The 11,528-nt window shown below is 38.2% G+C and overlaps 1 protein-coding gene across 3 annotated transcripts in view; it reads right to left on the reverse strand.

Annotated features, from left to right (window-relative positions):
• Window positions 1-298: 298 nt before the first annotated feature.
• chm (lysine acetyltransferase chameau) overlaps window positions 299-11,528 on the reverse strand; it is a 47,370-nt gene continuing 36,140 nt past the window's right edge. For 2 of the 3 annotated variants that reach the window (XM_018501897.1, XM_018501896.1), the window contains exons 11-13: window positions 4,949-5,095; window positions 3,628-3,734; window positions 299-1,002 (exon numbers count right to left, since the gene is read on the reverse strand). In XM_018501897.1, the coding sequence (XP_018357399.1) occupies window positions 880-1,002; window positions 3,628-3,734; window positions 4,949-5,095 (377 nt within the window). In that variant the 3' untranslated portion in view covers window positions 299-879. Of the gene's footprint in view, window positions 1,003-3,627; window positions 3,735-4,431; window positions 4,587-4,948; window positions 5,096-11,528 lie in introns of those variants that run through there. The other variant, XM_018501898.1, reaches the window with a different exon arrangement.

The following is an 11,528-nucleotide window of genomic DNA, read 5'->3' on the forward strand; positions in this document are numbered from 1 at the left end:
ACACAACTCATGTTTCTCGCCATTACACCAGCACGAAGGGTTACGATGTATTTCCGCATTTAATTATCAAAATAAATATTGTATTGGTGCAACTTGAAATGCGCTGAACTCTATTTAAATATTCAAATTTACATAGAAGAGAACTTCCTCATTCGATTTTTCTCATTATATACATAATTTAATCACTGTATAAAACAGATCTTTTAACATGATTCTAAATAAAAATTACACTACCTTTTTTTCCCCCTCAATATAACAGGGAAAAAGTAAAGATTTACTTACCGAAAGACACGATTGAAAAATAAGATATACGAGCAAATATGTGAGGCGACAGCGCAGGTATAGCCGCACGGAATATGCAATAGTCTTCGATGTCTCCGTCACTGTGCATTATCGGCTCGCACCTGTCTGCTCTCGTCAGTGTCAGAGAGACGTTTCTGCGATGCTCAAAGCGCACGCAAGACTTTCCAGTCGCAATTATTGTCGGACCCTGTCGACCTCCGCGATGCATCTTAGATACGGGGGGAGAAGCCGTTCCCGCGGTGAGCCTTAACGATATTGCCAATAGAATGAGATACTCACCGTCGTCTCCCGCGTGCTTCAGGACGCCGCGCCGGAGGAATTCCTAGAAAGATTTTCACGGCTCTCTCTCGTCATTACGTTACGGGCGTGAAATCTGTCGGTGCGGCGGCTTATGGCTTCCACGCGCTCACTGCGTGAGCCGACGAGAAGGTCGGAAATGTAGATAAAGACGACGACGACGACGACGACGATGATGACGACGACGAGAAGGAATGCGAGAATCGACCGTCGCATCGTGCAGAGAGAAGACAGACGAGGGGAGAAGGTGGCCGGTACTTCCAAGCTCCCGGCAAGACCTTAGTTCGAGGCGGAGGGCGTCTTGGGTGGCTGGAAGGGGTTCCATTTCAGACACTCCGGATCGATCTCTTTGTAGACGGGGCCCCGTCTCTTCACCCTCTCCTTGTAGTCATCGATCACGTCCTGAAATTATTTCAACGGTCCCTTTCTTTTTTTATCCGTGTCTCTGTTCCGGGCGACGCGACAACTCGTAAACGTTTTTAATTGCATCGACAAGAATCAGAGAGAATTGAGGAAATGTATAATGGCGAAACGCCGAGCAATCAGTACGATCGAATTAATTGAATGATAATTAGCCACGCGGTTATACTGTCTGCTCGTATATCGGAGATATCGTTCCCCGGGACCAATGACGAATGATCGCATGAAATCGGATCGTCCTTGTTGCATTATAATCGTTCATCACGTTAATAAATACATTTCATATTTCCGATATTCATCACGTTTGTATAGTGAGAGGTGTTTTGTTATATCAAAACAATGGGTCATTTTATTACTCGTTATCTATACCTTCTCTCAGTTTGATTTGAGAGATAAGAAAAACGTATTAAAGTAAAATATTCCTATGAGATTGATTATTTATACCTGATTTACACCATGTACTTTTGTACTAGTAATTAGTTTGGTGTTCTGTAAATCAGAAATATTGATAGAACTGCGTATTAGTGACGACCTCACACCAATTTTTACGGCCTTGACATATATTATCAAGCTCATGACTTTGAATGATTTTCAGAAAATTTTAGCTGTCGATTGTTGTTTATTGAAATGTTATTAACAATCCAAATTAATTATTCTCTCTGATATATATTGTATTTTGAAACAGTAATGCAATATATATTTTCGCGTGGAAAGTTATAAACCCACGTCAAACTTTGTTTTGCGTTGCAAGTATATGCGTGAACGCAGAGGATTTCGCCCACTCTCTCTCTCTCTCTCTCTCTCTCTCTCTCTCTCTCTCTCTCTCTCTCTCTGCAGGGGTCATCACTACCAAAAAAATTAAACACATAGGTTCAGCTGAAACCTCACTTCGTATGAATTTACAATTTTCCACACAAAGCGAGATTCAACTCAAAGCTCATTTTTCGATAATGGAGCCCTTCCTACAGGGAGTTAAACACATCTTTATATTGTCAATTTCTTTTGCTAATTAATAACTTTACAAACAACGAGACGACCGTTAAAATTTTCTGAAGACCATTCAAAGTCATGATCTTGTCAATATATGCCATCGATAAGGTCGTCACTAATATGCAGTTTTAATAGTCACATAATTTAATAATCACATAATAGTCACCTAAAAAGTAATTATGTTTTTTAAAACAAAAAAGAAATTTTCATGGATTTGTAAAAACTACACATATACGACGACGTTGTCAACAACTTAGTTTATGCAAGTTTGTATGCTTATATTTTAAGTTCATTTTTTAATAACAATTTCATTGTTAATTAAGTTTCTTGTCATATTTAGAAATTAAAAAATGTTTGATCGATAACAATCTGCAACAAAAATCGTATGAATATTCATTCTTTTCTTGAGAATTTTAAATATGAATTACAAACACCCCCTCTAATAAATTTACTATGTTACGGTAAATATGACATTGAAAAGGAAACTTACTTTCTAATAAAACTTTCTTAAACAAAAATAATATAATAATAATTTAGATATATATAAAAAATCTAAACATTATTTAAACAATTTTTACATTTTAATTGGGTACGTACTTTATTTTATCATTCTCTAAAATTTAAATGCTACAATAAATCTTTATTGAATTCAATAATTATATACTATAAAGCACCATTTCGCAACACGAATGTAAGTAATCATTTCTGATGTTTTTTGCGTGCTGTGAACACAAATCCATTGGCAAAAATTGGCCATCACGTCACAACTTTGTGAAAAATAATGTCAAACAGGCAAAAAATTACGATTTTGAGGTTTTCAAATGTTGTAGCATCGGCAGCTAGTTTTTTTCCTTAATTTCATTAATGCCATATTAAAATATCAATTTTTAACTTTAAAATGTATTTTGGTTCAATTCGATATGATTTTTTTATTTTTGAGATATAGCAGTTGAAAATATAGAGTTCATTTCTTATGTAACAGTATTCGACAAATAAATAACATTATTTTAAAGAAAATTAATATTTTTGAACTGTTTTTTTGAAATGTTTATTCTATCATTCTTTAATAGGACACTGATGACAATTATTTATAATATGACTTTATACATTCTATTACAATTTCTCCTCACACTGTCACAAATGATCCCATATTATTGGGTAATCATGACAGAACATATTAACAATATTTTTCATATTCAATTAAAATTGATTATATTATCTAATTAATATTATATGTATATATAAAATTAAGATTTAGACACATTTTCAAAAAGTTTTTTTAAATTAATTACAAAGTTACGGAATATTTAAGTTCAACTTTGTATTTTTCTGTCACAATTTTACCCATAGTGACCCTACAGATTTATGTACATGTATACAGGTCTTGGCCAAAAATATTAGGCACTTATATGTATATTCTTTTCATCTATTTAAAATTCTTTTACCTGTATCGTTTCCTATTGGCTATCGGCATTGTATATAAGTTTAAAGAGTTCTTAAAACAAAGGATAATTCGTAACATAAATCAATTTTGAGCTAAAACATCATATAACAATAAATAAGATATCTAACACTTTTTAGTTAAGACGGTGGATTACAACATAAAGAAGCGCTTACCTGTTTCTTCAGAATGATATGCTTGCCCTTCCAGTATTTCATCATACCGAGGGCCTGTAAAGTGCTGACAATATCATACGAGTCGATGGCCATTTCCTTGCTGATGTCTGAAAAAAAAATTACCGAGTATGTGTGCGTGTGTTTGTTTCTTTGTCTCTTTCTCGCGCGTTCAACAATGATCTTCTTTGACTCTCTCCCCTTTCCCCGTTGGAAGTGGAAACTGTTGTTGATGGAAAAGTCTCGAAGGGACATATAATAATCCAATCTTATAGAAGAAACTTGTTCCTCTCGACGCCATACAGCAAGAGTAATAAAATTGACGAGAGCTAGTAGAAAGAAACACGATGAATAAAACATCGTGAATTTATTACTATTTATATTTATGTATGGAAATATTTTATGTATGAAGGATATTATCAACACATAAAAAAATTTTAGCACACGCGTTTCGAAAAAAACATTTTCTTCTTTTATTAGTCTCTTTGATTAGTTAAGCAAACCTGGTCTTCGAGTTTTCCACAAGTCTCTGGTTAGAAATATATTCTTTACATTCTAAACTTACATTCTAAACTATAGAAACTATATCCAAAACTGCGAGGTAAGGATTAAAATAAATAAACAATGTTAAACTAAGTATCTCACAAAAATTAAAATTTATAATAATAGTAAAAATAATATATTTACATTCATTTTACATCAACTCGATTAATTATAGGTACTGAATTAATTTAACGCTAAAAGAAATAATAATAAACTTTAATAAAGAGCTTGATGATAAGAGTCGCAAAAATACGGAAATGCTGCTGCGGTTTTCAGCGACTGGGCAATTTATCCTGCCCTTCATGGATACAATTATTCAACCGCTAAAACCAGTTACGTTGGGAAAACTTGACCATCGGATCAATAACAATGCGGCATAAATCCTCTGCTGACAATTCTCTTGTCTCAAGGCACAAAATCTAAAATATATAGATTCAATAATATCCACCGAAACTCAATTATTACAAAATATTAAAATAGAATAACTTTTTCATTAAATAGCGAAAAGTGAGGAAAGTTGGCAAAGTTTCCTCTCGCCAGATTGCAAAATTTTCAAGAAATTGTTAAAGATTTTTGCTAGAGTCGCGACGAATGTAAATTTTCTCTCCACGAGAAAATTACGCTTTTGAAACCAGGTGTTGAATCAGCAGTTGAAAGCGAGACCTCTCGCAAGTCGCATTAACGCACTTTCAATCCGCGTATAAATATTTAAATGCTGCTCCGTAATATCGGAAGTCAAAACCCACTGATGGCTGTGACGACAGACTTCGCGCTGACCTACCTTTTACGGAGATCTCCTTGCCGCCGAAATTGCAGAGATACTGCAGTAGAACGTCTTTCCAGTAGCTCCGATACGAGATCAGGCCGAGATCCGAAAGCGGCTTCTCCGGTGAACCGATTTTCTTCTCGACTCTCGTTAGCAAGTAACCTGCGCAGTGAATTGCGAATAGGTTCAGTTTATTCAAATATTATGCTATTCATCAAATTAAATTTATTTAATACAAATATACATGTAAGAAGACCATATTCAGTTAAAACGCGTTTTGCGTAATAATATTTTTTACATGAATTTTATAATTTCTAGTTTAAGCATGCCGATTATTTGTTGATTTTGAAACACATTCCAGTTTCAGTCCCAAACTGAATACATAATAAAGTAACCGTATATGGGTGTGTACTTGAAACGTCCTATTTGTTTGTAGATAATTACACTATGAATTTAACAGATAGTAAGTTGTGCAAACCATCCATCTCGATTGCATCAGTTTATTGCTCAGTTTGTTCATTCTGTTATTGTTAATAGCAAAATGCAAAATGCAAAATGTCGATGGTAATGTAACATATCATAGGCAAATTATTATTTTCTACATTCACCACGAGGTGATTCTTAATTTCCATAGTTCATTTTATTACAACTCTGTGTGTGTGTGTGTGTGTGTGTGTGTTTATACTTTACAACACTCTCCTACTATATTTAGTTTATATTTTCGTCACAAGGTTTTGTTTATAACCGAAAAGAAAAAACTATTTGTAAGGTAGAACCAATATAGCCAATAAGAATAGGATCTACTGAATGTACATATCGATTGTAACGTTTCTTTGATATTTTTGTTATTCCAGGTCATGGATTTTAATTCACCTGCTAAACATTACGAAAATAAGTAGATAAGTTCATTGTTTAGAAAATAGTACTTTATGCATTCTTATGTATGTGCGAATATGTTGATAAACTTATTTTCTTATAAAGGTAACATCAAATTATTTTATTTTCCATTTTTATAATACTTTTTTCTACGAAAAAGGAGGAAACATATTTAGATCGTATTAAGTACATATATATATATGTACCCAGTATATGCGGAATGCTACTTTTTTAAAAATCTTTACTGCACTTATGTAAATATTTGGAAATGTCTCATATATTTTGTTATCTCTTTCATATATTGTGTTTCCTCTTTTGAATATAACCATAATTTTTAATTTTGGTCTTAGCAAAAAAACTAGAAAAAATCGCAAAGCTAAGTAGGGACACATAAGGTCCGGTTACCTTATCATAATTTAAATTGGCAAGCTTCACTTTAAGAAAATTGTAATTCCAGATATTTCAACAATTTATACTTCAATTGGTATAATAATAAAATATTGCGGTAATATTTTTTTCAAGGGTACAACAATAGTTTTCGCAGCCGGGACTAGTAAGCACTTGGTAAGTGAAATTTCTAAAGCATAATTGGACAACGAGATCCTATTATACACTTAAACTGAACGGACAAGTGGCAGTGGGCCCGACAGAAATAGATGCGGCCCTGGCCAGCAGTGCCCGTCTACTCCTGGTTGAACGTCCGTTCCGCCTCGTTTGTCCCAAGTATTCTGCGACGAGGCGTCAAAGAAAAATGTATAGACAGCCGGGAGAGAGGGAAAGAAGAGAAGGAGAGGGGTGGGAGGGAGACAGAGAAAAAGAGAAGGCACCTCGAGGCGCTTCGTGCCGCGCCGGCCTGCCTGCTTCTCGCTAGTGTATCGGCGAAATGGTCCGTTGCGCGCCATCCGTCTGTCCGTCCACGTCAATGGAATTATCCAAGAGACCAGTTAAAAACCCGTTTTTCAGGGAGCGACTTAAATGTCAGATCCAGATCTACCGCAACCCAGAGTCGAAGATTGATAACGCGTGCATTTAAACGCTAACCATCGACGCTCTTATCAGAAACAGGTGCAGGTGAAATTTATAGGCAGATAAACTTATTGATCAAAGTACGGATCTCACTTAGGGAGAACGTTGATTGGTTACTCCTCTTCTTTGGTTAGGTCGTTTCGAAGCACAAGGTCGAAAATCAACTGAAAATTGGACTTTGTTCCAGTTAAACGTTTCTATTAAACGTCGACTTGGATTTCCTCGGGGGATGAAATCAGAGAGTAGACTTTATAACGGGGGGGGCGGGGGGGGGAGGAATTCCATTTGATATAATCCTCGTCATTTTATGTTCGCGACGTAAATCTGAAAATTATCTTCCACAAAGATTCTTGCCGGAGTGACATGAGTCACCCAGAACGCGGTGAGAAGGTCTACCATCAAGAGGAGACGAGACTGATCCGCGCGGAATTCAAGGCTGGGATATGTAAAAGTCAATCTCGAGAGGGACGGGATTTAATGGACTCGCGCACTCGCTCGTTCATTTATGTTTAGCATGGATTTCGCGAGTTGATAGCTGCATCTTGCATTATGTATAACCGATCTCACTGTTACGCATATGCGACATTAGGACGTGGACGATAGATTCGTGGTAGTAGTCCAGCGACGTCATGTCGTCCACGTTAGTGTCATCCTCGCATTCCCGAAATTACCTCTCACACCGTCATGTCAGCAGGTTCAAAAGCTCTCTCTCTCATTAGCAAAGTAATCTCTCCCGTGCTGCCGTTTTCCACCGAATAAATTTTGCCGCCTCCGGAAGATGTTTATTTAAAGTTCCAAATGTACCGTTTCCGCACGGCTGATAGATCAAAGCATGAGATAATTAAATGTTAAGAGATTACTTGCGGCCGCAAAGGACACATCTTTGATTCATTGTCCCGAGTCTTTCTTAATCCGAAATCACCGGACGCTTAGCCGCAGACGTATTTCCAGGTATGATGAAAGTTTACTTGCATCTTGCAAAGTAATCCGCGAGACACAAGCTTAAGGGTTGTTGGTACTGATACCTTTTTGAAAAAGTTATCATTGACAACTTATCAATGACTGATAGCGAGAAAAAACTTTCCTTTACAAGGAAATCGCATAAAGGGACAAACTGTAATCTTAATCATATAATTACAATTTTATAATTATTTTCAAAATTCATATTTTTAAAATTACTTTTTAAAAATATTATTAATGTGGATGAATAAAGACAATTTTATTATAAAACTTGTATACAATATTTTTTTGATATCTTGAGTAGTTTCAGAGGTAGATAACGAAAAAAGCCTAAAAAACCATTCATTTACAAAAAGTAATCTATACAAAGTTTCATTAAAATTAGAATTTGACACTTTGCGTGGTTCCCTTGTTGGTTTCCTTGATGTTGAATCGTACAGAAATCTCGAAAAAGTACACTGTGAACGTTTTTTCGGCGCGAATTTTAAAATTCTTCTTGATTCAGTCGCAGACGGTTTCAAGGTCGTCGATGTCGTCGATGTCGTCGATGTCTGATATGCGTCTATCGCGCGAGTTTGCAGAGAGATCGGCGCGGACAGATTCACTCAGCGCTTCTTCTCGTTTGCTCGTGGGGACGCTTTAGACCTCTTTATCCCGCAGACAAGGACGGACAAGAGACGGGAGAGACGTGTCCCCGCGGTGTACTCGGGACCAGGACATGCCGATTCTGCGTTCACATTTCCGTGCCCGTTCCAGGGTGTTCCCGGCCGGCGATGGGTTCAATGACCACACCGCTCCATCTCCTCCACCTTCGCAGACCGCGTATCTCCGGCAACAGAGAGGACACTTCTATCCACCCCCTCCGTCCGCCTTCAGCATTCTGCGGCCTCATCCCGCTCTTCTTCTGCAACCTCCCTCTTCGCTTCGCTGCTGATTACTTTGGAAGGGTGGAACGCATTCATTACGCGTTCGTTCAGTTTGCAGACTTTCGGGATCGGCGTGTAGGAAAAGGATAGAACGCGAGAGGGAGGGGGAGGGAATGGAGAACCGGAAGAGGGGAGGAAATTTGAGGATGGAAATTCGAGAAAGAGGAAAACAGTGACCGCCGGGCGGTGGGAGAAAGGAAGATGGATCGGTGTGACGAGAGGGAAGAAGGGAACGAGAGGAAAAGAGGGAGGAACGTCCCAGTCGCGGGCAGGGTCGGCACAACGAAGGGCGCAGAGCGAACGAGGATGCGAATCGTGAAAAGAACGCGAACGATGAAATTGGGTGCTGTTGAGGAGTTTGTTGGCCCCACGATTGAAGCATCACTGACGAGGAGAGATTTACGATTCATCAGCAATATTTATCTTTCATGCTATTCAGTGGGATAACGATGGCACGAATCACGATGTTTCAACAATTATGTTGGTGGAACTAAAAAAAAGTATCTTGATAAATGTCGATGAGCTCGGAATTATAGTTTGGAATTTTACAGCTTAACCGTATCTTTCAAGTATCCAAACAGATGTTGTGATATCAATATTAAGTCTCGATTAAAAAGATGCTCTTTGTTCATCTTAAGTTATAATGGAGAAAAAAAGGGTCTCCTTTGTGCCTTTTCTCTTATATTTATTTACAAGTACTCGATAAATCTAGTAATTTTTCTCTTTTAGATATTTCTAGCTGTTCTGCTGCAAATCTGCTTTTAATGTTAATATGAAAAGCGAAAGTGATTACTTCGATTAGACAAGATACGTTCATTTCGCATCTTAAGTTGTTAAATCAGTGTTCAATCCTTTCTTTCCTCTTTATATTATAATTTCTTTCTCTGGACCAAAAAACGATCAGTCTTCGGGAGGGACATTGCGGCAACCTTGAGACAAAAACGAAATATCGCGTCAATGGGAAGACCAATTCGTCCGTCTGGCAGGATAATATCGCAACGAGATGTGGTGCGTATCCGCCTTTTCCTCTTTGACCAAGGCGAGAGATACCGCACGCCACGCCGACCCTGCCCAGTCGCAGCAGTGTTACCGCCGCAGTAACCCCTCACCAATTCCTTCCCTCCCTTCTCACCCTTTCGCTGCCCTCCCCTGCCGTATGACTGGCGTCCCTAGGTGTAGGGGAAAGGGCGTCGGTGACCCTGCCAATCCTACGTAGGGATAGTGGAGCGAGGTCACGAGAGGTCATACGATTCCGAGCCCTTCAGGCGCCCTGCGTTGAGCGGGGGAGACGAATCGACGGCGACAAGAGAAGGACGAAGGGTGCAGTGGTGGTGATGGTGGTGGCGGTGGTGGTGGCGGTGGCGGCGGTGGTGGCGGCAGCGGCGGTGGTGGCGGCAGAGTATAGGACAGGTACAGGGAGCCTGTACTATAGAGATCAAGGTGTGCGGAGGAGCGGTTGCCCAGAAGAGGAGGATGCGCAGCGTGCGTGAAACAGGAAGTATGGGTGTACGCGTAAACTTGTATGCGTGTCTGCACGCGTATACGCGACGTCGACGTCGGTGGTGGTGCGATGGGAGTCGATCGATGCGGCGAGACGCCGGGCGTCGCACTTTCCACGCACACACAGCCCACTTCGCTCTCGGCAGTAGTAGTGGTGGTCGATGGTGGACCTAACGCTACACAGTTCACTATCACCATCACATCACTACCATCGGCCCCGTTATCAAAAACACTGACAGTGTCCGTAATATCGCGGAAACGGTATATATCGATATTACTCCGATCGTAGACATCGGTTGCGTTCGATTTGAACGCTCACGCACTGTAAACTTTATTCCATCATCTTTCTTCCGTATGTAAGAACGAAGCTTTAGCACGTGAGCGTCTAAATCGAATGCAACCAATCGACTTTACGAAATTAGGAAACGTAAAAATGTGACATTTTTTATAAAAATATTGTAGACGTAATATTTACACATAATATGTAGAATTATTAATACCGAAACTGTGATTCATTAACTGATTAACGAATGTTGAAAATAATTCATGCAATAACGATGAAAAGTAGGGAATGATAAATATTGTGAGAAACAATAGAGAGATAAAAAATAAATCAAAATAATGAAAAAATATCCAAACGAACTTAGAAATTTTTCTACGAAATCATTTATACAGGGTGTCTCAAAATCAACGCCAAATATTTCGTGTGCTGGTAGAGCAGACTAAACTGATTGTGAGTCGAAAAGTCCTGTAGCCTTTTGCAATTTTCGCAATAGTTAACAAGATATTAATTATTAAATTTCGCCGAATATTGGTTTTCAATAATTTTTTACTCAAGTACCATGAACTTTTACATCAGAAAAACAGCAAATGACAAAAATTGTTTATTTTCTTCTCATGGAGCTTTAAGAAATTTTTCAAAATTTTTTATCTACTTTTTAGTACTGCATTTTCTTATTGGCAACTATTTTTACCACAGAGATTTTTAGTAATTAATATCTTGATAACTATTTTAAAAATTGCAAAATGGTGAAGAACTCTTCGACTTAGTTTAGAGTCTGCTCTACCAGCACACGAAATATTTGGCAGTCATTCTGGGACACCCTGTATACAAATGAATTTAAATATACTGTTATTTAAAGCGATTTTGAATTTTAATTGTAATTTTATGCTTAAGCAACTCTTCGCCCTATAGAGTTGTAGGAAAATATTACCGGATCTATTTGAAAGCGACTTGATATCTCGCGTAGGGGTACGCGGGTTCCTAGCGCCGGCCTTGTACAGTCGAAATACAGCCGGTGGCGGAG

Source organism: Trachymyrmex cornetzi, unplaced genomic scaffold (genome assembly GCF_001594075.2).
Source record: "Trachymyrmex cornetzi isolate Tcor2-1 unplaced genomic scaffold, Tcor1.1 scaffold144, whole genome shotgun sequence".
NCBI classification, from domain to species: domain Eukaryota; kingdom Metazoa; phylum Arthropoda; class Insecta; order Hymenoptera; family Formicidae; genus Trachymyrmex; species Trachymyrmex cornetzi.